Below are 27,561 nucleotides of genomic sequence, written 5' to 3'. Positions count from 1 at the left end.
GGCAATATGCTTAGACCCAAGGTTTCAAAGATTAACCCATCTCTAAGAAATACTCCAACTGCCTGAGCAAAAGCACAAAGTGGTTTGGATTGCTTATTTGTTCTCTCACAAGTAGGGCTGTATTGTAGCTGCCAATCAAGCAGCAGCTACTGAACAAAGGCCATTATCTGGATGTACTCTAATTCCAAAAGAGATTTTTCTGTGCTTTTGCTTTCGATTGCCAGTTTGAAAACCTATAGACAAATACTAGGGAAGCAGTGGACTCACCAGCTGACTTCAGCAGGATCTGAGGTATTGAGAAAAAAACCAAGAAGTCCAGAGTTCCCCAGACTGGCACTAAAAATAGGACCCTCAGTAATGAAGGATGCTTTGGGAAACTACTGAAGTGTGTCCAAATTTAACTTTATTTTTGTAGATGTACTGGATAAATTTCTCTCAGCAAAAGGCCAGAGTGTTAATTTTTAGAAAGCAAGTTCTTTAAGTGCCCTTCTTTCTGAGCTGAGCTTATAAGAGAAGATCTGATGGGCAGTAGATTTTGCAATCCTAGATGTCTATGTGAATTTTATCACTTTAGTGGTGTTCAGTCATCTAGTTAGGGAATGTATTTTCAGGAAAGAAATGCAGAAAACTAAAGCTGCATTTCACTGTTGGAAAATAATTTGGCACAGGTTTTGCAAGGAAAGCAGATGAGACTGAAAGAGACCTCTTGGGCTACGGTGAAGGAGAAAAGAATTGACTGTTTACTGGTACTTCGACTTTCCCCCCACCCCTATTCAAACAAACTCTCCATTGCTTATTAAATCTGTGAGTTGCCTCATTTCATGAATCTCATTTATGCAAGTCATCAACAAACAAATGAAGAACCTGTAACAAAAGCAGATCACAGTGAACAGATGCTTTCCAAGATACTGTTACAGATGTCTTTTCTGGCCCTGTAGTTCATTGTTAATAATTTCCACACAGTTTATTGAAACAGAGTATATTTAGCACAAGCACTTTACCACCAAGTACAGGATTAAAAAGGCATCTGGAAAGTGTTTAGCTCCTTAGCTCTGTAGTAGAGTACAGCTTTGGGAAGTCACATTTAATGCAATGCTGACTTTGTCAGTAAAGCTGCTTGGGGTTTTGTCCCTCAAAGCCTCCCTTGTCAATCAGGGTTGTTCCTTTTGAAATTGCAGTGAGAAACCTTGAATGTTTTTGAACTGAAGACACCTTTGGTCAGAGCCTTCTTATGTACATAATCGTGTGTGCATGGCTTTATAATCACACCCTTTGCTTGTGAAAGTTTGTTTCTGTGCATTCAGGATGGGCACATGCGTGTTCTGAGTGTTACACCTTTATTGAGATCAGCCACTGAAAATGTTTCCTTGTATTTTGCATTTTTTCCTATTAATTTCCCTAAGGAGAAAGTACTGAGATTTCAAGTGGATAAAACAAGCAAAAAGCTCACTCAAGGATGTGTTACTGTTGGTTCCTGGCATAGGGATTAACTGGCCTAAAATGACTTTTTCCTGTCCCTTTCCCATGATTGCAAGGGGATGTGGGTCCCTCATTAGGATAGTATTCTGAGGTGGGCAATTTTATGGAGAAAAAACACATCCCATAAGTAATCCAATAAAATGGTGTTCTCTGAGGCAAGATAGATTAAACCATGAAATAATTATGCTAATGAGGAATTGATATTTTCCAGGTAGATTAATGCAAGGCTTGGAAATATTTAGATGTGAAGTCAGTCAGAATCTATCTTGGCAGTCAGTAGTAAAGACATTGTAAAACTGTGCTTGCTTGTGGGGCTGTGCCAGATACCATGTTTACACATAAATCATATGCAGGACATCAGCTAGAAAACAAAACACCAAAGCTGTGATACTGGCCACAGGATATGTTATTATTCAGCATATGACAGTAATTAACCAGGAAATTCACTTCAGGTTTCTTCTTCTTCTACAATTTCTTTTCCTGACAATCTGCTCTCTCCACCTGATTGTTCCTTCCCCTAATTCTGCAGAGGGTGTTAAAAGGCATGGGCAAGTTTGAATTTATTTTCAAATTTGGAAACTTGTAACTGTTTCTCAGTGGCAGATTATAGGTGTGGGAACGTGATGACTCCCTGGCTCCTGGCCTCAGGCCTTAGGAGAATGTAGATTCTACCATGAGAGAAGACATCTGGAAGTGCAATGAGAAATATTAAAATCCCTAATTAGCCAGCCAAGCAGCACAACTAGGTCTACGAGAAAGACTATGGGTCCACAAGGGATCCTCAGCTGAGGGGATCTGCAAGAAAACCCTTTCCAAAGCCATAGGAGAGCCATAAGATTCTCAGTAGCAACAACTTTCATGTGATGCATTTTTATTGCCACAAAAAGTGGTCTAAACGAGGATGAATTAGAAACCTGAGCTCAGTTTTTCACTCTAACACAGACCTCCTGGTTGATTCTGCCAAAACACTTCTGCTGGAATTTATTTTACCTAATGTGAAGAAGCAAAATTGTTTTCTTACTTAAGGGAGCAAGGCAGAACCTCCAAAGGACAATTCCAATTCTCTGAGGAGAGCAAGAGCCCTACTCTGGAGATACTGATCTCCATCTGGTCTCTATAGCAAAACGACCTGAACTTGATTTACATGGAAACCTACAGACATCTGAAGTCTGACAACAGTGACAGGAATGGATAGAAAGCTTGAACAAAACTACTTAGCACACAGCATGTTCCCACAGTGCTTGTCAAGACAAACAACAGAAATATCTTTGAGGATGGACTGGGAAAATTGAAAGCTGACAGATTCCTAAGTGGTGTTAGACATTACAGTCTGGGTTCAGCTGGTGGCTCAGAAAATTCTTTGAGGCTCTTATTGCACCTCCTGTCTTTTTGAACACTCCCCAATCATTCCAAGCTTGTAACTGGGAACTGTTGAAGAAAAGGATGAGGGAAACCCATAGCTGCATGTGACTGAACAGGGTTTCATGTTCTGTCTGTGAGCACAATAAAGCTCAGCAAGTGTGAAAAGAGAGAGAACTGGAAAAGCATGGAAATACACAAGTAAGCAATGGAGTAGCTTGGATGTTTTGGGTCTGAAGGGGGATGTAGCAGATACAAACAAACAACCCATCCCTGAAAGACAAACTACAAACAAACAAAAAGAAGTCCTAAACCAAATCAAACCAAGAAAGCCCCAATGTTTTTATTTACAGAGCACTCTTCCCAGGAAATGCTTGAGGTGCACCCAGACGGTCTGTTTAATGTGTTCCCTGATTTGCTGCAGGCCCTAAGCTCCAGTAACCTGTGCTTGGGTACCTGCCAGTCCATTCCACAGCTCCACCATGGAGCAAATCAAATAGTGTTGGTGATTAGAAACCAAGGTGTAAAAGAGTAGCTGACACCAAGGCTGGCTCCCTCCTGGCTGTGGAGTTAAAGACCTTAAAGCCAGAGGAGCTCAGGAGCTCACAGAGCTGTAGAAGCAGTTTTCACAGCAAAGCTCCACTCCTGTGTTTTATTCCTACCATTAAGATGAAGTGTTTTTTTTCTGACACCTCTCATGAAATGGAGGAGTGATGGTCCTTCCAATTTAAAACCCATTTGTTTTCAGCCACTATATCATCACCTTGGATGCTGTTGGGTATGCAACTGATTTTACATAGGAGTGGGGCGGAGATGGGTATACTAGAGGAAGAGAAAGGCTGCCTGGTGCCATCTTAATCTGTGCATGGAACTTCTGGCAGAGGGGACTTGTTACATGTTTCCCATGAGATCTGGTAAGCACAGCAGTCATGGGTCTCTACATAGTGATGGCCTGGGGCTCAAACTTGAGTACAGCCACCACTGGCAAGAGAGACATGCTCAAAATAGACCATGTCCTTCATGAAACATTCATGAAAAGAATGGTAACTTTTATTTTTAAATGAAAGCTGACCCATTTCTGAATCTCTTAAATCCTGAGCTGCTATGCTAATCTTAGGCTGTTCTTTCTCTCTTAACCTGTGGATAGCTGAACAGAGAGATAGAGAAAACAAATTTGTGTTGTGTGCTAGATCAGAATGTTCTGAGATTTTAAAATCTTTAGGACAAAGGAACTTCAACTGGATCCTAAACAAGCTTGCTTAGGAAAAATTCACATTTTGAATTAATAATATCAAGGAAGTAATGAAGGTTCTCAAAGGTCTTGACTGCAGATGTGCATCATATAGGCTAGGAGATTATTTTAAACAACAGTTTTTTCCTTTAATAGTGCAACTAGATTTTTAACATAGGAATTGACCATTTTTATTCAATTGTAGAGAGATGCAGGTTCAAATCTCCAACTGTTTCATGCTAAACCTTTAAACAGTCTTTTTGCTTCCTTCTAAAAGTGCTTTATAAAAGAAACTACTTCAAGAAGTTTATGCTTAATTGAAAAAGGAGTACTCTTCAAAAAACAGGATTTCTTTTAGCATTGATTACCCACCTGGATTAATTTACAGCCCTCCCACTCCTGTGTCTGTATATGAAATCATTCATCCTTTTTTCTGTCCCTGAAAGAGGGATAAGTGCCATCAATAATTTGCAGATAGACAACAAAAGAAAGTGGAGTGTGTCCAGTGTGTCAAATTGATGCTGGTCTTGTTTCTCTTTCCTTGCTCCTCTCATCGTGATGCCATCCAAAAGGGAATTCAGAGCTCTAGTAATTGAGATGGTGTTGGCCACGGATATGTCCTGTCACTTCCAGCAAATCAAAGCCATGAAGAATGCTTTGCAGCAGCCAGAAGGGTGAGTCACTTCACAAACTGCAGTGAGGGGCTGCATTTCAGCTGGTGCTTTGCCATTGTGTTTGGCTTCAAAAGCACCTCTCCAGAGATCCTTACTCTCTTTGATGGCCACAGCAATTCTCTTTCTGCTATTGAATTTTGAATGAATTCACTTAGAGTGGATTGGCAGCCTCCTATACACATATCTCTACTATGTGCTGGTGGACCAAAGCTTGCAAAGGTCACCATGTTGGGATAAACCTCCCTGGGCATTTCCTTTTGCATATCAAGGATGTGGTCCAGCTGAGTGACCTCTACGGTCCGAGTATGACTTGAGATTATAAAATGTGCAGAATACAATTTAGTATTTCTCTTCTGCAGATGGTATCAGCTTCTACCTCTGTGAGAGGCCTGTTCCAAAACCAGAGGACTGATGAAAACAACTTAAGACCCACTGAGGGAAGAAGTAGGAAATAACAGATGGAGCCTTTGCTTTTTCCCAGTATGCCACTAGGCATTGTAATATTTTGTCCACAGCTCTTCCTGTAAAATTCCTTTTATACTGCAGAAATCTCTGAGAGATGGTCATTTCTTTCATCCTGGACATAAATCTGTCCAGAGCCTCCCAGAATTACACCTCTATCAGGCCTGAGTGTGCCAAGCACTTAGTCCTCTCAAAAGCTACAACTCTTCCAGCTATTTCAAATAGTTAAAAGCTGGAGCTGAAAATGAGACTACCCACCCCAAGGAACATTATTTACTGGATTGTTTGGTTAGCCTATCAGATTATGCTTTTAAGAAATGTCTTTTTGTTTTGTTTCGATTTGGTTGGCTGGCTGGTGTTGGTTTTGCTCTTTTGTGGAACCAGAAGCATGGATCACACTGACCTCACGCTATTTTTTTAGCAGTGAAACATTTATCAGTTACTCTGCAGACTCTTCAGTGCCCTGAGATCAGATCATAACAGTTTACTACAGTAAGATGGTAGGAACCAACTTCTGAGCTGCATAAAGTGCAGCCCAGCTGAAATGGACAATGCAGTAGCTCATAAAGTCAGCTTGTGCAGACAAGCAAGCTTGGAAAAGAGATCAGCAAGTTTCTTTTTGCATTTGTTAATGCCTCTTTTACATTAGGAGTTATGTATGGTGGAGAAATTAGACAATCTTTCATAGCTGTCTGATTTTATGAACACAGAACTCACTCCTCTAATAAATAACCTGGCCAAAGATTCTAACAACCTCATTTCCCTGCTTAGGCAATATTTTTGTCATTTTCCACTGCAACAGCAGACAATTAATTTGTTTGATCCTTTGGGTTTTCAGAATTGACAAGCCGAAAGCCTTATCACTGTTGTTGCATACAGCAGATATCAGTCATCCAGCCAAGGCCTGGGATCTCCATCATCGCTGGACCATGTCTCTGCTAGAGGAGTTCTTCAGACAGGTAAAACTAGGGAAGTTCCTCTCCATTTCTGCAGCACAGAGGGAGTGTGCAGGATTGGGCAAGGAAGTAGGAAAACATGAACACAGATCTTTTCCTTTTTCTCTGATTTACACAAGAACCTCCTGAATGACGTGATGCTATTATGCCTCTTGGGAATTTAGTATCTGCTACACTGCCAATAGATATAGGTACTGCATGGTAGAGATTCTGATTTGGAAAGCTAATGAGAGATCAAATCAGCAAAATGTAGCATGTGTGGTGCTCTGCTTAGCTGTAGAACCATAGAAAATGGATATAGGTAACTGTCCTTTAAGGAAGTGTACTTACATTGTTGGGGTAGATGTGAAAAATACATTCCCCTTACATAAGATGAAGTGAGCCAATCAAGTTTATAGCTCACAGTGGACCTCCTGTTGACGGACCCACAAATCTAGAGGAATCACTAAGCTCTGTGTGATAGCTATAAGCTCCCCAAGTGACTAATTAAAAGCATTTAAAGAGATGCCCTAAAAAAAAAAAAAAAAAAGTCAAAAGTAAACAGAGTACTTAGGAGTGTTTAGAATAGTTTTCACCAATATGAATTGCTGAATAAAACAGAAAACTAAGTGGAAGCAGATAGATCATACCTGCAGCTGTCTGTGTTTCCACACAGGAGGCTCATGCAAGCAAAATGATTTTTTCACATACATTGTAGGGAAAACTCTGTTCACGTTTATGCTTTTCTAGCTTGAAATTATACTAGAGGTGTTGAAATACACCACTGCTGAGTCCTCTAAAGACTAGTGGGGGAATGAAGATTAGTTAGATATGAGGTCACAAAAAGGCCAAGTTTTCGATCAGTTTTACACATGTAATCACGACAAAATTGCTGTTTAATGTTCTCATACAAGTTAACTTCATTTTAGCCAAAAACAATATAAATCCTACTTTAGTTTTGAATGACAACTGCCTCCACTTTTTGATAAAGCTTTATATAGAAATCATATTCTAGTTTCAAAATTCTGCTTTCAAATTCAGGAAAACCCTTAAGCTTACCATGAAGTATAGGCTTGTGTTGATTTGTTGATTGCAGTGATTTAGTACTAGATCAATAACTACATCCCTACCTGAACAACAGAAGAATCATGCACAGTTTTTTTCACAAGACGAGAAGTACCACCAACCAAAAAGGATCATGGTAATAGGAAACTGGGCTGGCCTCAGATTAGGTTTTTTTTTTTCCTTATGGTCTTCACCTGCAGACCCTTTCCTATCTTTTCTGGTACATGCTCAGCAGAGACATAAAGCCTGACTTAATGTCTGTCAGTGCAGGTCTCCAGCCCTATTGGTTTCCAAGTATTTTGTGGTGTGACACAGCTCTGTCCACATCAAGCAACCATACTGTAGATGTAAATGGTGCTTCTGAGTACAGTACTGGGTTTTTTTTGTTGTTGTTTGTTTTTTGTATTCAGCAACTATGGTGAGAATCTCTGTAAGCAAACGTCCTGCATGAATTAATCTATTTTACTGGTGGACTTTAGTTAGCCCAAACAAAGGCAGGTGCCCAAATAGCTCTAAAGAAGACGAGTGTTTCTGAGCAGACAGAAAAGGAGTCAGAGGTTCCTTTCTAAAGAGAATTAGGCACTGGGTTTTTTAGATGTGTAAGGACTAAGAGAAAAATGATGGTTAGGTAAGAGCTGGCACTGAGAGACTTTTTTCCCTGAAAGACCAGCAGACACAATAAAGGAATGTTTCTTGGAAATATTTCTGTGTTTGATTTCTCTTTTAGCCTCATATTTACATATCAGAATCCTGACATAAACCAGAATTTCTTTGCAGTAGGAGAAGACTATCAGTTGTAGTTCTATTTGTCCCCCCATTTCATGTGTGTTATATTAACAAAAAAAGAAGCAGCCCTTCTTTTTGTTGTCCCTGGTTAGTTTGCTGGCTAATTTGACCTCCATTTGTCACTGGTGAGAAAACTGGCAAGAAGTTCAGCACAGTTAAAGTGAACTGCTGATCTGAGGGATCGATTCTATAGTATATTTAACAGGCTGTTTAAATTTGGATCCTCAGTAGGGATTATTGTAACTGAAAAACTAAATAAATCTGTTATGGAATGACTGAACCACCAGGTTAAAGGGCTTATTGAGAATATGCATCTTGAAAGACTGGGAAAGAAATGGGATTATAACACTTGCTCTTCTGCACCATCTTTTGATGTTAAGAAAGAACATTCAGTTCTGGAGGTGAGGAAGCTGGTTTGGACTTGTGTACTTAGACCCTTTTGCAAAGTGTTGACAGTGTCAGAATCATAGCATCCCAGGTCACAAAGGACAGCAAGGATCACCTGGCCCCATGTTTCTTGGTAAAAACATGGTCTAGACAAGAGGGCTCAGTACCCTGTCCAGCCAAATCTTAGAAATGCCCAGTACTGGGGAATCCACCGCTTCCCTGAGGACTTTATTCCAATGGATGATTGTCCTTGTGAAAAAATTCCCTTTTTGGTTCAACTGGAATTTCCCCAGCAGCAATTTGTACCTATTAGCCCTCATCTTCTCTGTGTGACTTTCTGTAGAAAGGGAGTCCCCATCTTCTTTGTACCCACCCTTTAAATACTGGAACATGGTGACAAAGTATTCCCTTGAGCCTTCTTTTCTTGAGGCTGAACAATCTCAGTTTTCTCAGCCTTTCCTCATATGGCAGCTTCCCAGTCCTTTGATCACCTTTGTGGGCCTTCTTTGGACCCTCTCCAGCCTGTCTGTTTTTTGCACAGTGAGGACCAAAACTAATCACAATATTCTAGGTGTGGGTGGACCAGCACTGAGCATAGTGAGATAATGTCATCTTTATCTCTGCTGCTGCTGCTACTCTTGTTGATGGAACCCACCATCCTGTTGGCTTTTTTTCTGGCACAGCAGCACGCTGTTCACTTGTATAGAATCTGTTGTCCAGCAGGATCTCCAGGACCCTCTCTACAGAGCTACTATCCATCTGGGTAGATTCCAGCCTGCGCTGCACTCCTGGATTGTTTTCCCAGGTGCAAAATCTTATGCTTGTCCTTGTTGGACTACATAAGGTTCTTGTTAGCCTTCTTTCTGAGCCTATCCATGTCTTCCTGCAAGGTGGTTCTCCTTTCTGAAGTGCCCGCTTCCCCACTGAGATTGGTAGACATGATTCCATCATTCAGATCACTTACGAAGATACTAAACAGTGCTGGGCCAAATATTAATCCCTGGGGGCCCCATTTTTGACATGTTGCCAGTCTGAAAAGGTGCACCACGAAATAATTGAGTTTTTAATTTGCATTCAAGCTAAGAGGGGCAGCAACAAAACCTCCACTCTGGACTTCTGGAGGGCAGATTTCAGGTTACTTAAGGAACTAACTCAGAAGGTACTTTGGGAAACAGCCCTTAAAAATAAAGGTGTCCAGGAGGGCTAGAGCTGCTTCAAGGAAGACTTCTTTAAGGCGCAGGAACAGGCTGTGCCAATGTGCTGGAAGATGAGCTGCTGGGGCAGACAGCCAGCCTGGATGGGCAATGAGCTTCTAAAAGAAACTAAGGGAAAAAAAGAGGATGTACCATCTTTGGAAGGAAGGTGAGGTAACCCATGAAATGTTTAAGGATGTTGTTAGGTCATGCAGGAAGATAATTAGAGAGGCAAAAGCCCATTTAGAGCTTAGACTGGCCTCTGCTGTGAAGGACCTGAAAAATCAGTCCTGACATTGGTGTTTTCTTTTGAAAGGTTTGTTCTGAGAACTGAGTCCTGCTGAATTCTCAGGAGAATTGCAGTGAGAAGTGTTGTTTTGCTCAAGTGGTTTTTTCACTTGGTGCATTTAAGTACCAAGCAGGCAGGGAAGGCTCAGAGGAAAGATTCACTAGAGTCAAGATGCAGCAAGATTCATATTCTCAAAACTTCGTGTTAAAGCTCCAAACAACCCAAAACATAAAACTGAAGTAAAATGAGAGAGTTTTACACTTGTGACCTAAGATATCAAAGTGCAATGTGTCTTGTCTTTTTCTAACTTTGTCTTACTTTTGTTCCTCCAGGGTGACAAAGAAGCAGAACTAGGGCTTCCCTTCTCTCCACTGTGTGATCGCAAGTCTACTATGGTTGCTCAGTCTCAAATAGGTATGCCCCTTTTGGTGCATGCGAAGCACCATCTTAAAAGCAAAACTTTCTCCTTCCTGTAGAGCTGAGACCATAGTGACCTCTGAAATAATGTTGAAGAGAGGAAATAAAGCACAATAGTGTTATTTTCCCCAGATCAATTATTCCAAGCTGAGAAGAAGTTAAATTTATGGTGGTGGTTCCATGCAGAAACCAAGTTGCCTCTGATGTGCCTGCGGAGATGACTGCAGTGCCTGGTTGTGACACTGCTCCTTGGTTTTCTGGGCTGTGACAATGAGGCGCACATGGCAACATGTTGTGATACGTGTATCATTGGTGGATCTGAAAATGTAGTGACAGTCTCTCTGATGGCCTTGGCAAAAGATTTTGTCTATTTTTCCATTTATTCTTCCCTCTTTGCCACGACTATTCCAAACCAACCAATATCTTTCACTGAAGCCAAGCAAATAGCAAATTTTTTTCTGCTTCACCCCTTCAGAGACAGAGATCTTTTCAAAGGCTCACCAACAGTGTGTTCTCTACTTCTCCTTCAACTGTTGAGTAAAAAAGTAGGGGAAAGATAAGGCAACAATCCTGGTATTTGGTGAGAAAAGCAGAGTGGCTAAGTGAAATGAAACTGTTTAGGAGGCTGAAGAACAAAACACAATAGAAAAAGGATTTGTAGGTGGATTTTTGTACCTAGGAAGCAAATGAAGTAGACAGGAGAATGTGATCTAATCTCAGCTGGAGAATAGGAAGCCAAATGAAATAACAAAAGAAAAATTACATGAACCCTAAAAATGAGGGAACCGAGACTAGAAGCAAAAAGAGAATTGTATTAAAGAAAAACAAACAAAAAATTTGAAGTATGAAATTTCTCTCTTAACAAGACAAAGATATCCTTGAACCCAGGGAAGTTCAGATTCATGTCTGTGGCTAAGAGCCATTTCTGTTTAAAACTGTTTCATTTTTTCCCTATTTTAAAATATTTCATTGTTCCCTCTAGGCGCCTCTATGTAGGGTTGGAAGCCACTTTTGTTTGTTTGTGGTTTGGGGTTTTTGGGTGGGTTTTTTGTCCTCCTCTTTTGTTCTCCTTTGCTCAGGAAGGCCAGGAGAGCCAAGAAACTTCTACACTGCTGCCTCTTATGTCAAGCCACTGGAAAATTAATGATGAATTAAACTATCACCAACACAATTCCACCTTACAAAAGAGGCACTCGTCAGTATGCAGAGGCAGCCTTATTCAGTCATATACCCTTGCTCATTATATTCAATTTGTGCAGTTTAGCAATCCATTGACGTTAATGGGCTACTCTCTATTAATCTTGCCTTCTAATGTTATAAAATTTTCATTTCTCAGTCTGCTGCACATATTGGCAGTGACTTTCTGTAATGTCTCCTTTGTTAAATCAACACTTCATATATTTTCTGCTATCTGCTGAGGTAAGGCTTTCAGAGACATAGGCTAGATTCTCAGACAAATAATCTGTTCCCATTCATTTATTTACCTGACTAACAGCCTTAATAAATTGTTCTTTGGAACAGTAATCACTACATTTATTTGCAAAAGTAAGTTCTTATTGAATTCCAATGTCTGCTATTATCTGCAGTCATCAGTTCCCACAAATAACAAACCCCTGTCCTTTGTGAAATAAAATTGTGCACTTGGTCCTGTTTTGGTGGCTCAACTTGCTTGTAGTTGGGTTTTTTTTGCTCTAAGGTCCCTGCAGACACGACCACAGTGGGATGCGTTTCTATTAACAACAAAAAACAATATTCACAAATGAGGACTGAAGGTTTTGCAGCACAGGCTTTTTCCACAGAAATGAAGCAACCCAACAGCAAAACCTTCTTCTGAAGAAAGAATATCTCTCTCTCCTGTTGCTTCAGTTTGTTGATGAAGTTCTTTAGAGTTTAAACCGTTAATATAACAAATCTGACTATTGAATTATGAACCTGGATTTTACAGCCTATTAATGTTAATGCTTAATGACCAATTTGTCATCTTTTTTTTTTTTCCTTCTTCAGCAGAATGAGCATGGTAAATATTTGTGCACTACAGTGAAATACAGAAATCAGGAGACACTGGTGTCTGGAAGTCATCCTGCTCATCAGAGGAGGGGGAGAAAAACTGCAAGGAAAACCAGGCTAAGACTTGTATCAGGAGTTAAAGCTTCTCTCTCTGTAGGAAGCTTGTTTGACTGGAGATTAGTCTTTTCTGTCGTTGTACTCATTTGCAGCTGATAAATGTAGCAACATCCTTTTATTTTTGTCCTTTGGCTGACAAGAAGGAAGATTACAGCTTCACAAAACACTGGACAAAGGCTGATGGGAGCATGTTGATGATTCTTTTTCTTTTCCCTTTTTTTTTTTTTTTAATGTTTTGGTGAAGGCCTTTAAGGAAACTGTCCTCTAGTCAGTGGTTTTTTGTGGTGATCTTCTCAGGTGGAATGACTGAACAGTAGGCACGTGCCCAGAATCCACCCCCAGCATGCAGTGTTAATTGATAAAATCATCTTAGTCACTGGGGTACAGAAATATTTACCATGCTCCCTCTGTTAAAGAAAGAAAAAATGATAAAAGGTTCATTAGCATTAATAGGTTTTAAGTCCAGGTTTATTATTTGATGCTCAGGGGTTTTAATTAGCAGACTAAATCACCGTGTTTAAATCACAGCATCTTTAGGTAAGGAAAGAGAACAAAGAGGCATTGTTCTCATGGCTACCTGCAGCGCTAAGAAATTTGCGAAGTGAAGTGCTAAAATGAACACAGGAAATAGCCCCTGCCCTGGTGAGAACTTAAGGGAAGATGTGAGGTATAGTAAGCTCCTCACCCTTTTTTCTGTGTAGGTTGGATTTTCCTTCATCACATGAGTTTAAGGTCAGATCCCTTCAGTCTTGCTCTTCCCAATATCCAGATCAGAGCCATAGTCATCTCTGCCAAACTGTATGCTGAAGCAGAAATGATCTGACCCTTTATCTTTTTTTTCCTTTCCATGTATTAATAATGGTGGGAAAAGCATTTAAATCTTTAATTTTATTATCAACAAGCACTGAGGAGAGAATATTCCCAGCAACCTCTTCATATGCAGTAAGGGAGATTTGCATATAGCTCCACACCAGCAAAGCTTACCAGTGTTATTACTGCTAAATTAATTTTCTGCTTTTAGAGAGTTCATCTTTGAAACTGGGTTTTATCCAAATCCTCTAGGAACTTGGCTTAAATAGCCCCCTCCTTGCATAAAGGAAGTTCTGATGCACCTGTTTGTGTTCTGATTTGCCACAGTTTCTTTCCAGTGTTTAAGCAGGTACCTTATATCCAAGCTCTTGGGCTGGGGATTAATGTATAACTCTGCTTTTCCTTTCTAGTATTTGCCTATCCCTCTTTCAAAGTATAATATTTTTACTCTGTCTTTTGCAGTGTGATTGCCTGTGATCACTGAAGCAGTGACTCCTCATAAATCCTCCCCTTGCCTGCTTGACTCTGCTTGTGTTTCTGCTCAGGTTTCATTGATTTCATTGTGGAACCCACTTTTACTGTGCTGACTGACATGACCGAGAAGATTGTGACTCCACTCATAGATGAAGCTTCCCGCTCTGGCATGTCTGGGTTCAGGCGTTCCAGGTGAATAACCACATACCCTCTGCCTTCACATGCTGCCATTGTGACCAGCTCTCCTGCCTTTCCCCCAGCTGCACAAGCCTTACATGTGGCTTAAATCCCCATAGCCACATTGCTGACACCACAGCTTCCCTTGTGACAGTGACTTTGTTGCAGGGAAACTCCAACCCAGGGGAAGACAATGAACCTGAGCCATGCCTCCAAAGTCAGTGAGCACAAATGGTTGTAGCCATACAATCAGGTGAAGTTTAGTGCTGTCAAAAAGAAGGTAGAGGGAGTAATGAGGAGGCACTAATTACACATGTCTACATGTGTAAATGGGGTTGAAATGCAAGAGGACTGTGAAGTGTAAGCACACTTTAGTAACAGTATTTGGGGTTAAGCAAATACATGAAGGAACGCCAGAATTCACGTGGAGTTTGGATGTGAGGAGTCTTGGCCCATTCAGCCTGCTCTGCAGTTGGTGAAAAACTACTCTTTTAGCAGTTTCATGAACAGGACATGTCTTAGGATTCAAATGCCATGTGACTAGTGCTCCCTAGAGTAGGATTGTCAGGTCAGAATTCCCTCTCTCTTGGGCTGCAAAGTCTAAGCACTAAGATATATCTATGTCAGTTATTTGGCTATCTATATTAAAACATGCACAATGAAGTGTCCATCCTTGAAAGGTATCTTTAGAGTCTGTTAATGGAACAAGTGCCTGACTTCAGCCTCAGCTGAGGACACCAAACCCTGGACAGAGGCTGACTTCCTGTCCCATGCCTAATGGTGCCCATTGGTGAATTCTAGGAGGCTCTTCCTTTGACATACTATATATCTAGAATTGTGTGACTCACCAATTAATATTTAGGGAGTGAAGACGCACAGGAAAGGTAATGCAACACTTGGAGTGATTCTATTTCTTAGGGATTGTGGATACCAAAAAATAAGCAAAATCTGACCTTTATTTCTAATACTGGCTCAGGGTGTGCTGTTTACTTTAGCATTGGTTGCCCTGGTGTGGAAGAAAAGGGTGGGGAGGATGAGGGAATCAAGCTTGGTTTTTATTTTTCCTGGTTGACTCTGTTAAGCTATCTAGCCTTACAGTCATTATTTCTTCTTAGCTATGTTGGGGCATATGGGATTCTGATTTCTTCTGTGTTTTGTGATACTGTGTCCCAGTCTGAATAGTATTAGTCCCTCTGAAGTTAAACGATCAAGTGTCAAGAGCACTGGGTCCGAAGGAAGTGCCTCACACAACTGCTCCATACTCACTGTGGACTTCAAATGTTTTAAAGCCACCTGGACTGAGGTGGTGCAGCAGAACCGGGAGAAATGGAAAGCGCAAGCCACCAAAGGTAACAACCAGGCTTCTTAGGGAAAGAGTAACAATTCTTTTGACCTCTTCTTCTTCTCCAAGCTCTTCTTCAATCAAATTATTCTCCAAGTAAGCACTGTTAGTTGAAAGAAGCTGCTTTTCAAGGTCAACAACCTACACTGAGTTCAGTAAGATAGGAGTATTGTGACTCATCTGTGCTTTATACTCTTATGTGGTGTAAGTGTACATAATGAAGAGGATGTGGTCAGTGGGAGGAAAAAAAATATGCAATTTTAATGGAGATTCCCTAAAGCCATGAGTCAGACTAAGGGTGGGTGCAAAAATAGGTGGAGCAGCATTTGTAGGGGTAGGTTATCAAATATTCACTGTTTAGATTGAAAGAGGTATGGATGATAGTTCAGGGGAGGACAGGATCTTCTGGGTTTGCAGCTGGTTTTGTATTTCAAGTGGTGACTTGGATAATAAATTGGGAGCTATGCTGCAAACTCTCATGATATCATTAATCTGGGAGAGACTTCAAATATTTCAAAGGAATATGAGGGCTGTGTTGGCTGCATGTTGATCAGGGTTCAATATTGTCATGCTATTGAAAAACAAAACAAACCAGCCCAAACCAACCAACCAAACCCCAAGTCAACAAAATAAACAAACCAACAACAACAACACACCCAAAAAAACCAACCAACCAAAAACCCCCAAAACAACCACACCAAAAAACAAACCCACCTTGCTAAGACCTCTCTGGCATTCCTCCTGTGTTTCCACCAATAACAAGACACCCCCATCAGTGCTGTGTCCAGTTTTGACCACTGCACTTTGGAAACCTACAGAGCAGCTGTAGACAATACAGAGTACAGCAATGCAGATGACCATGCCTCTTTATAGCTGAGAAAGTTTACAGCTGAAAGCAGTTTTCTGAAGACTACTGCAGCTGCAAAATATAGGAATTACATTTTTATTCAAATACCCTTGGCTATTAAGAGGAGACAAAAATTGGCAGGTGATTATAAACTGATGATAAATTAGGCATTGTCAAATTTCTTTTGTTGGAGATCCTTTGGAATTAATGAGAGCCATCTGTTGAGAATGACTAAAGGTATAACCACCCCTTGCCTCAAGGGGCTGGTCCAAGCTTTGCACGAACCCTCGGGTGATTTACGCCATCTTTGGAACCAAATGAGGAATGTGTCACTGGTTTATTTTATGTTATTTTTTTCTTCATGAAACATTTTCTTCTCTGAGCTGCTTGTTACTTATACCCTGTTTAATGGAGTTGTTGTATTTCATGTAAGTGGAGTTTGCATCTAATGTTTTGAGTGGCCCCGGGTTCAAGGGCTGGTGGAAGATTTGGCATAGTTCTCCTATTTGCCTGAAAGCCCTGTGCAGGAAAGCATGCATTGTTATTCAAATTGCATTTTCCTTTGTGATTAAAACTTACCATTCGGGGAAAAGCCTTTCCGTGAAAGTAGAAACATACTTCCAGAGCTGCTGATTTGCCAGGGAGTTTATAGCCTTTGTAGTTTTTAATTGGCACTTACGGTTACTCACAATTCTTTGTGGACCAAAGTAAAGCTAACCAAAGAAGCAAAGCATTTAACATGGTTAATATCTCACAGTATAGGAATGTTAAGTGGATGAAGCCAAGAGTTAATCAGTTTTGAGGATGTCATTTCAACTTCTACCATACATATCTGCTTTGTATACTAAGGACTAGGAGACACTTGAACGTGTCCAGAGAAGGGCAACAAGGCTGGGGAGAGGCCTTGAGCACAAGCCCTGTGAGGAGAGGCTGAGGGAGCTGGGATTGTTTAGCCTGGAGAGGAGGAGGCTCAGGGGAGACCTCATTGCTGTCTGCAACTACCTGAAAGGTGGTTGTAGCCAGGAAGGGGTTGGTCTCTTCTCTCTAGCAACCAGCACCAGAACAAGAGGACAGAGTCTCAAGCTGCACCAGGGGAAGTTTAGGCTCGAGGTGAGGAGAAAGTTCTTCACTGAGAGAGTCGTTTGTCATTGGAATGGGCTGCCCAGGGAGGTGGTGGAGTCACCATCCCTGGAGGTGTTCAAGAGGGGATTGGACATGGCACTTGGTGCCATGGTCTAGTCATGAGGTCTGTGGAGACAGGTTGGACTCGATGATCTTTGAGGTCTCTTCCAACCTTGGTGATACTGTGATACTGTGATAAAAATCCTATGCAGGAGACACCTGTGGGGAAATAAACAAAATCTTGTCTTGCATTTCACCTAAAACAAATACATAGAGTAGATCATAGTAGATTCTGAAATTTTAACTTTTAAATGTGTTTTGTAACCATTTGAAGTGCATTGCATAATGATTTTTTTCTAAAGTGAACATGTGAATGTCAAGTTCTGATTCAAGTGGATGTGCACACGTTGCTTAACTGCTGTTGGTAGTATCTATTGATGCAAGTATTTCATGTCCATTTTTTGCAGTGTCTTAACTGTAAGTGGTTGGTTATTAATGTTTTAGCTGGAGAGAAGAATGTTTTAATTTCCTCATTAAAAAAACCATACTTCTAGGAGCTCCTGAGGGTAGTCTATGGAAGCATTAGTTGATCACATGAAAGCAGAGAGAGCTCACCAGTCTGCATTATTTGACATGGGAACCCTTGAACAGATCATTTTATCTTTACTTTTCTGACAGTCCTTAGCCCTACATAGTTGAGTTAGTTGATGCTTTTGCCAACCTTCCTCTCCAATAACTTGGATGAGGGCCCAGGTATATGGTCAAAGACCCAGAAAGCAGTCTAAGCTTCAGTTCACCTGAATTCACTGACTTGCATAACTTCTGTGTTTCTGGGTGCATTTGGTGGTACAAGCATGTGTATTTTTTATCCTGAAAGATAGCCATGTTGCTTTGGGACATGGGTTAATAGTCTTGGTGGTGTTAGGTTAACAGTTGGACATGGTGATCTTAGTCATCTTTTTCAACTGAAACAACTTTGTGATTCTACGTATACAAACATATACAAACTATAGCTAGGGACTCAGGAACTGTTCTTGGACTCCAGAGCCCTAGCATCAAAACCTTTGCTAAGCTGCTCTCTTGCTCCTGATTTGCAGCAAGTCTCTGCACCCCTCTCCATCTGCCTTGCCTGCCTTAGCCATATGCAGCAAGGCCTGCTGCACAGCAGGACTTTATATTGCTAACCCCCCTCAGACTGGTGTCCTGCAATGCGTTGGGATGCTCTGCCAGGAAAAATAACAATTACTAAGAGAAGACAGATAAAGCATCTGACTCTTAATTAACATCAAATAGCAACTGGGCCAGGATATCACTGACCCAGAAATCTTGGATACAGGCATAGTGCAGTCTCATCAGAATGCTTAGACTCAGTATGGATATGGATATGCCATGAAGCTGTGTAAGCTTACAGGTTCCAAACTGAACATGTGCTATGATGCTCAGATGGTTTTGCAGATTAAATTTCTATTGATCATGGATAAGAGGAAGAAAATTATGTAGTCTCTGCATAGAACCTGTGCATACCCAGCCATGTTCATTAGTTCAAAGGATGCACTGGTGGACTGTGGTTGTGTCCTACTTTCCAGTGTGAAGCAGAAAGCCACCCAGAGCCTGTAAATCCGAGTCCATTGAGCTTTGCTGTATGTACTCAGTTACGTGGTACGGTGTGAGATAAACTGAAGTTTGCTTGTCTGATTGCTGTATGCCAAAAATTAAGTTAGCCTTGGCATCCTTAGAGCCTTCAATAGCTAATATCTCTTTTTAATTTGCCTTTTAAGAGTTTAAGGAACTGCATTTTCAAAGGTGAACCATGGTAAAAATAGGACATGCAGATAATATACAACTAGGCTAAGAGGGAGTGTTTTTTTGAATACTTTCTTAAATTGTCAATCTGTACATGTATCTAAATGTTGTTTGTGTAAAAAAAGCTTTAGATGTGTGAATTGTATCATTCTTGTCAAATTGACTGATAATAATGATTTTATTTTTCCTTCTTCATCTTCTGTCTTTGCTGAGGATGCAGAAGAAAAAGCTAAGAAAGAAGCAGAAGAAAATGCTTATCAGGGAACAGATGAAAAGAAAACAGATGAGAAGGATGAGAAGAAGCCAGCTGAAGATTCTACAGCAGCAAACACAGAGAACATCAGAGAACCAAATCCTAGTGAAAACAAAAGTGCAGATTCCAGTAAGAATCATGTAAGTGGGACTCGGCAAACTGGGGTGAACAAACATGAAGCCTCTCAAGGGAAAAATGCACCTAGGACAGATAAGGGAGAGGACTCTCATCATCCACTTGGAGAACAGAAGCAGCATGTCCATAATGGTGAGTTCTCGTCTTCCACTGAAATATAAATGCAACCCTAAACCCAGTATCTCCTCTCAGAGATTTGGGAAGCTGATGTCCTGGGCCCAGAGCCTCTGCCTGAACGTTGGCATAGTCACCTGCATATGGGAATCAGAAACTGCAAATAACTCCAAAGCAGTGTTCTCCTGGAGAACAGGGCTACTTTATACCTGCTTAGGCACTTTTGGAGGAAGGGAAAGAATGCCTTTTCTCTTGGAAATGAAGCAGGCTGTTGTGATAAACAGGCTGAAAAGCAGAAGCAAATATTCTTTGTTCAATGAACAATGTTCATTGCTCAGGCAACTGATAGGAGAAGCCAAAACTGGTTTATAAACTATTTTTAGTACCTCTTAAAGGTATCTTTGAACTAAGTCACAGGTATAAATATATTTTGGAACAGAGTATTTTTTCCCTCTCTCTGTTTTTAGTAGTTATTTTATGTATGCTTCTTTTACTTAGTTTTAAATTAGGGCAGTCACAAATCTCTTTTTTTGGGAGGTTTTTTGTTTGTTTGGTTTTGTTAGAAATGTTATTTCAGGGTTTTAATTTGTTAGAAAACTGAATTAAGGTAGGAATCACATTTTGCACAGGGAAAAAAAAGAGGTGAAAAAAGTTTTAAAATTTGCATTAAACATTAAAAAAATAAAATTAAAACATTTCACTGTTCTTCCCTTCCCAGCCCCTGCTCCCTGAAGCTGTTATCAAAAAATGCCTGTAAAGCCACGTGTGACTTGTTACAAACTCGACAAGTATCAGCTAGTCCAAATCCAGCAAAAAACTCACACTTGGAAGCATCCTTTGAGAGAATGCCTGAGTGAGCAGACAGACTTTGAAAATCCCAGGCACAGGCAGAGAGTTTAGATGGCAACAGAGGCACAATTTCTGTTTAAAACATTCCTGATATGATTCTCATGGATTTCACTTGGCTGCTGGCCCTTCCCAAGGATCCTTTCATCATTAGATTATCTGTTTTATTTTTTAATGTTTTTTTAGATTGGGAGGGCTGTGGGGATCCAAGCTGTCATGCTCTGTTATGTATGAAATTTGTCTTCAGACAGTGTTATGCAGGTGAATAGGGATGGGCCCCCAAGGAGACAAAAAGTTTGGGGGCATATAAAATCTGCATCAGACTTTGCTTCTGAAATCCTTTGTTTTACATGCTTCTAACAATACGAGAGTTAAGTGTGCTCTAGTGATTTTGACAGTACCTTTCCCTGCAATCTCTCTCTGCTGTGGGTGTCAAAAATGCTTTGAAAGGAATTATAATGATTTCTGAAAATTAGTATCTTCCTCAGGGAAAGAAATTCTGCACTTTAATTTGTGGGAAAAGGCCTTTATGAGGCACAATCACTGAAGAGTCTTTGGAGACTGATGAAATCTTAACATTTATGTCTCTGGATTCACCACAGCTTACTTTATGCCTATATGTTAATATCTCATCATGAAGTATTTGCCTTATTATTTTTCTGCCTCTGTAGTCCCTTTCAAAAAGATCATTATGATCATCATTCTGCTCTGCTGCTGGCAGTGTGTCAGGGTAGATATTACAATACTCCAAAGTCCCCTATTCATAATAACTTGCATTCATTGAAAAGTTCAAAAATTGTGTTGTCAAGTGAGTTTAAAGTTTCTCTCAGAGAGATCACTCTGTGAAATAACCTAAGTGTGAATGTTCATCATCTTTTCCTGCACACACTTGGGGTCAAGCAACTTCTTTGTGCAATGGTCAAATAAAATATTATTAGCTTATCATAACCATCAGCTATATGATAGTGGAGAAAATGGGAGAAGATCTTTGTGCTTTGCTAGATACATTTTCATTTCATTTCATGAAGAAAATGTCTTTCATTTAGAGGCCATCTTCATCAAGCAGACACCTCAACCCTGCTTGGAGCAGCTTTCTGCTCAAGGAGCCCATGTCAGTGGCAGTGTGATCAGCGGGGGATGTTGCTGCTTCTCCTCTATCAACTTGCTTTAATTTTCCTCTCATCCATGCAGTGAGCTTAAGAAACAAAACATGAAAAGTTTTGGCTCTGAATGAGTGCTGAACAGGACATATTTTTTTTACATCACGTTAAACACTTGAAGATTTGAAAACCATTCCCTTTTTATGATGAGGCTTAACTGGAGAGAGGGGTCACTTGTCATGTCATCCAAGAATAACAAATATTCTAGTGTTTATTCCCTCCAATTGCTCTCTCTCTCCTTGTTTTTCCTTCTTTTTTTTCCCTTTTTTTGAGCTGGCCATGACTGTTTCAAGGGCATATTGTATCTTCTTTAGCACACAATATCTATAATCTTGAGACAAATATTAGAAGTAGTTATAGTAACAGAAATAGCAGGTCAAACGGAAGAAGTGTCACTTTCATACAGCAATGTAACATACCTCTCATTTACAAAATTGTGAAGTGAGCCTCTTACAGCTTTTTTTGTTGAGGTGTGGGTCACAAACTCACTTCTACTCTTCCCCAGGGAAGAGAAAAGCTGCCTGCTCCCATCTGGGCAGGCTGCTCTTGCTTCCCTGGACATCTGAAGGAGGGACACCTGTTTTGCTGTTTGCAAGCTGCAGCAGAAAAAGCCCTGTTCTGATAGAGCTCTCCCTTTAAGCTATTTCTCATTTGATCTTGCATTTGGCATTCTTATCCAATGAAGGGGTGGTCTGATGTTCTCTGCTCTATAACTAATAGAGGACAGAAAGTGAAAATTACTCTGGCTAACCTTCCTAGGTTCATAAAATACACCCCAACTGAAGTTGCCATTTTCATTCTGCACCAACCATTTCTCTGCCAAAGGCCTTTCTTTCCTGGTTTGCTACAGAGACTCTTAGGTCAATGATCAATACCAGGACGATGGTTTCTTCCCTGACACTGTCATCAAAGGACCAATCCAAATGAATCTATGAATGAAGGAAACTGGTGAGACAAACTAAGACAAAATGACATAGAGCTATTTTGGATATCTAAGGTGGTTATTTAAAGCAGAAGACTTGTGATGAAGTCTTGCAGGATCTTGGTTGTTTAAAAGCAAAACTGTTTCATAGTCCTGATTTAGAAATGAAGGTTTTTCTCAGGTTTTTAATGGCCTACATACAACCAGAGGGAATATTAGCTTGCATGTGCACTTGAAAAGGTGGTAACAATAATTTTAAATTAGGACTCTGGATATTTTTAGTGTTTTTTTTTTCCTTGGTACTTTATTCTATTGAAAATGTGTTAACCCAGTTCCTTGTGAATTCAGTTGTTTTCTTCTAAGGAACATCTCCTTTGGATGCTGCAGTTTGATTGAGTTATAGGCATTAATAAACTCCACCCTGCATTAAAATGCTTATAGCGTTTCCTATTGCTTCTTTCTAGGTGAATTAAAGGAAGAAAATAAGTTGGACAAAAAAGATCAATCCAATGTGGGGGATGAATCAAAGAAAGCAGATGGTAAGGACATTATCTTACTAATATTTTTCTTTTGCACAGTTTTACATGAAATCTATTGTTTCCTAAACATATGCAGTTTATTTTAGAACATAGAAATTGTGTGGTAATCAGAAACAGACTTAGAAGAAACAGTCATGAGACTTGAAAAAAGCCTTTGGGGCATTCTGGAGGAAAATCATCCCTTTCACATAATGCCTAGAGCCACTTAGTTTTTCTGTTGGTAAGCCTTATCCATCAATTTTTTGTGCAGTGCCTGCAAGAAAAATCCTGGATTATTAGAATAGGAAATGTGGAATTGTGAGATTCTATCCTTCTGGCTTTCTTGGGGCCATATTTTACTTTCCATTAGGACAGACTGAGTGGAAGATGTGAAAGAACAGAGCTAAGGAAAACCAGGGACATCTTGTGCAGGGTTTTCTTGTGATGGCATGTTATGCTAGGACAATACAAACACAAAGCTTTCTCAACTTAATTGTATAAGGAGGAATTTGCCAAGTGCTGCTGCACCGCAGGTGTGAGAAGAAAGCAGGAGTGAGCATATCAGCATAGATGTCCTATGCTGTTTCAGAGAAATACTGAAGAAACATTATTTAGCTGAAGCAACCCCAAACCATGGGACAGTGTTTTGGACATTGGAGAATAATTGCAAATGAGCCTTAGCCTAGTGTAGAGGTCTGTTTTAGTAGTCTCAGCAAAGTGCAAAAACAGATGTAAGGTCTGTGGCATGTTTACTCTTTTGCACCTCCTCAGCTGTGTACCACAGGGCTCTGAGATAGAATCTGAACCTATGGTGCTGCAAAACCAATTGCTAAAATATTAGGTAGCAAAATAAATGGGGAAAAAAACCTGTCAGAGCTAACATTTTCTTTGTGCAAGCCTCAGTGAAAAATCCATAGAAACACAGCAATTCCTACATAACACAGTACTTTGTTTTGATGGTCAAGAAAGATAACCTCACTGTAAGTACTGCAGGTCAGAATTATATTGTTTTCCTTTATTGCTTTTAAGCAATTGCTCAAAATTCCTATTGCTCCAGCAAACTGATAATAAGAAGAAAATGTGATACCTCAACTGAAAATTTAGAAAAAATCATCAAGATACTTGTATTTCAGACACATAAATAAGTACTTTTTTAGAGTGCCCTTAGCAATAACTGTTTAGGAAGATTCAGTTATTTTGTTGAGAGGTCATATTTCTCTACATATTTCTCTTTAATATCTTTACCGATGATCTGGATGAGGGCATTGAGTCCATCAGCAGTAAATTTGCAGATGACACCAAGCTGGGGGCAGGTGATGGTCTGTTAGAGGGTAGGAGAGCTCTGCAGAGGGACCTTGACAGGCTGGACAGATGGGCAGAGTCCAATGGCATGAGATTTAACACATCTAAGTGCTGGTTTCTACACATTGGCCACAACAACCCCATGCAGTGCTACAGGCTGGGGTCAGAGTGGCTGGAGAGTGACCAGGCAGAAAGGGACCTGGGAGTACTGGTTGACAGCAGCTGAACATGAGCCAGGCATGTACCCAGGTAGCCAAGAAGGCCAATAGCATCCTGGCCTGTATCAGGAACAGTGTGGCCAGCTGCCCCTGTACTCAGCACTGGTTAGGCCACACCTTGAGTCCTGTGTCCAGTTCTGGGCTTCTCAGATTAGGAAAGATGTTGAGTTGCTGGAAGGTGTCCTGAGAAGGGCAACTAAGTTTGTGAAGGGTTTAGAGCACAGCCCTATGAGGAGAGGCTGAGGGAGCTGGGATTGCTTAGCCTGGTGGAGAGGAGGCTCAGAGGGGACCTTATTGCTGTCTACAGCTCCCTGAAGGGAGGTTGTAGATAGGTGGAGGTTGGTCTCTTCTCCTGGGAGGCCAGCACCAGAACAAGAGGACACAGTCTCAAGCTGCACCAGAGGAGGTTTAGGCTGGATGCTAGGAAGAAATTCTTCACAGAAAGAGAGATTGCCCATTGGAATGTGCTGCCCAGGGAGGTGGTGGAGTGACCATCACTGGAGGTGTTTAGGAGGAGACTTGATAGGGTGCTTGGTTGCATGGTTTAGTTGATTAGGTGGGTTGGATGATAGGTTGGACGCGATGATCTTGAAGGTCTCTTCCAACCTGTTTAGTTCTATTCTAGTCTATTCTATTGTTTAAACTTGAGGTAAATGTCTGTCAGGAAAGCACTCTTGAGGAAGCAGCATTCGCAGCTCTGTCTGCAGTCATGCAAAAATTAACCACAAATACTCAAATAACAGTAAACTCTTTAGATATCCATAAATATGTGCAGTGCTGTGTGCAGCTATCAGGGCCCCAGAAGGGTTAATGGGCAGAATGGTTCCTCTCCCCAGTGCGGTGGGAGATGCTTGAGCAGTGACTATGCTAGAAGGCTGCAGCCCTGGCAGAACCAGATGGCTTCTCTAGAAGGACTTAGTAGCATCAGCCAAGCCAAGCATGTAGACCTGATGAGCCATAACTATGAGGACTATGTCACATTTGAAAGCCTGCTCTCTCAAGGTCTTGGGAAGATTTGGGGCACATATTTAGCTGGACAGGAGAGCTAAGAAATGAATGTTTTGTGCTGACTTGAAGACTGAGTTTGTGAATTTGGTTCTTTGCAAGTTGCTGGACCTTGTGTAGTGTTAGTTATTTAGTATCTATTTGTCCTCTTGTAAGAAAACATTCTGGTCATCCCCTTAGGTAAAAGACCAATACTGTGGAGCCAGTTGAGCACAGTGAATAAACAACTGTAGCTATGCAGGGACAAATTGTAGGCTGAATGTTTTTCATCTAGATGCTGCTTAGACAGGACATAGCCGAAGACCCCATTGGTAGAAATCAGGAGAAAAATTGTGAATAATGAGCTTTAGAAAGGAAAGAGATGGGGTGACACTTCTGTTTTGATAAATACTGCACAACCTGTCCTGTCCATCAGTCCCTCCAGAGCAAATCTCCTTACCAGCCATGTGAGGGATGTGGAAAAAGGAACTTTATCCATGGATAATACATAGCTGTGTGCAGACTACCAAAATGTTTACCCAAACATATGCATTCTCACATGCCAGTACATGGCCTTTCACATGCTGGAAAAAAAGATTAAGCAGGGGAGTTACAAAGATTGAGGTTACAGCTGTAATGTACTCACCACATGTGGTTTGCTGGTGGGAGAAACTCAGCTTGGACTTTTTGCAGTTTCAAGGCACTTAGGTTTTACAGCCTCTGTTCAGTATGTAGCTGGGATATATTTGTCTTAAACAAGCACACATTTGTGTAGATTTACTGAGAGGGCTCTTCAGCTTCCTCACCATCACACATCAGCATCAGCTAGATCCCTGCATCCAGCTGAGGTCAATCCACTACCCTGTCCTACTGCACAGGCATCCTGAACCTGGAGAAGAGAGCTGCAGAGTGTATATTGCATAGATCTTTGCAGGATCTGTGTCCAAACTTATTTTGAGCATGTGCAAAGGAAGTTATTGCTTAGTTGCTACCTTGTTACAGGAAAACATACCTTCAAAAATGCGTTGAATACATTTGTCCTTCTACTACATGGGAAACCAAGTGGCCAAGGACACATTGTTTTACCGTTCCATGTGGACACCAAAACACTGAGGCTGAAACACAGGTGTGAAAATATAGTTTGTGCATCAGAGTTATGTTGAAACTACCCAAAGAAAGTGAACTGGGTGTGCCTCCCAAAGTAGGGATTGGACTCAGACAAAGAGGAGCTCCCCAGGCATATAGCCAGAGCTTCATAGACTGGCTCTATCTGCACCAAAGGCAACTACTTTAAAGCTAACTTGAGGATAGCTATGTAAGCTGCAGTCATGCCTTAGACTTCAGTCTTAACACTTCAAAACACTGTGCAAATCTGTCTTCTTCTCATGTTAATCTAGTCTTCATGTTATTGGTTTGTTTTGTTTACTGCTTGTTACTTAGTTATACCCTTTTTTCCAGTTCCAAGAAAAGAGATCTGGAGCTGCCATTTCCCACATAAAGACACAGTCCTATCAGAGACTTCATCAGCACAAGTAGTTCATTAAATGCTTCCTGTGGGATAGGGCATTATTAAACCATTTTGGGAAACCTGTTTTTCCCATGTGAAACAGTTATTTTTCAACACTTTGAATGGAAACTTATAAACAGTCTCATGGACATCTATATTCACAAACTTTTTTTTTTTTTTTTGGTGACCTTTTTTTTCTGCTTACAGAACTGACAACAAATGAAAAAAAATAATCCCCATTTAGTACTAGATATCAGGAAGAAAGTTTTTTACATTGGAGGTGCTGAAACACTGGCACAGGTTGCCCAGAGAGGTAGCAGAAGCCCCATTCCTGGAAATACTCCAGGTTGAGGTGGATGGGGCTCTGAGCAACCTGATATAGTTGAAGATGTCCCTTCTCACTGTAGGGGGATTGGACTAGGTGAGCTTTAAAGCTTCCTTCCAGCATGAAACATTCTATGATTAACACTTCCATAGGCACTCTCTACCACCTTCTGTGGGTTTTTTTGCTTGTTTGGTTTGGGGTTTGGGGTTTTTTGTTTGTTTGTTTCGGTTTTGTTTTTGTGGGAGAAGATTCCTCATCATTAAACTTTTTAGTGCAGCTCTTCATTGGAGGTGTTTAGGAG

General features: G+C 40.7%; 1 protein-coding gene across 5 annotated transcripts in view; it reads left to right on the top strand.

Annotated features, from left to right (window-relative positions):
• PDE1C (phosphodiesterase 1C) overlaps positions 1 to 27,561 on the top strand; it is a 299,114-nt gene that overhangs the window by 228,378 nt on the left and 43,175 nt on the right. For all 5 annotated transcript variants that reach the window (XM_054161024.1, XM_009904761.2, XM_054161026.1 and 2 more), the window contains exons 11-17: positions 4,642 to 4,743; positions 6,044 to 6,164; positions 10,193 to 10,274; positions 13,757 to 13,877; positions 15,036 to 15,211; positions 19,197 to 19,496; positions 22,871 to 22,945. In XM_054161024.1, coding sequence (XP_054016999.1) covers positions 4,642 to 4,743; positions 6,044 to 6,164; positions 10,193 to 10,274; positions 13,757 to 13,877; positions 15,036 to 15,211; positions 19,197 to 19,496; positions 22,871 to 22,945 — 977 coding nt within the window. The remainder of the gene's footprint in view (positions 1 to 4,641; positions 4,744 to 6,043; positions 6,165 to 10,192; positions 10,275 to 13,756; positions 13,878 to 15,035; positions 15,212 to 19,196; positions 19,497 to 22,870; positions 22,946 to 27,561) is intronic.

The sequence above is a fragment of the Dryobates pubescens genome, chromosome 4 (assembly GCF_014839835.1).
Source record: "Dryobates pubescens isolate bDryPub1 chromosome 4, bDryPub1.pri, whole genome shotgun sequence".
Taxonomy (NCBI): Eukaryota; Metazoa; Chordata; class Aves; order Piciformes; family Picidae; genus Dryobates; species Dryobates pubescens.
This window is presented reverse-complemented; position numbering and strand designations above follow the sequence as displayed.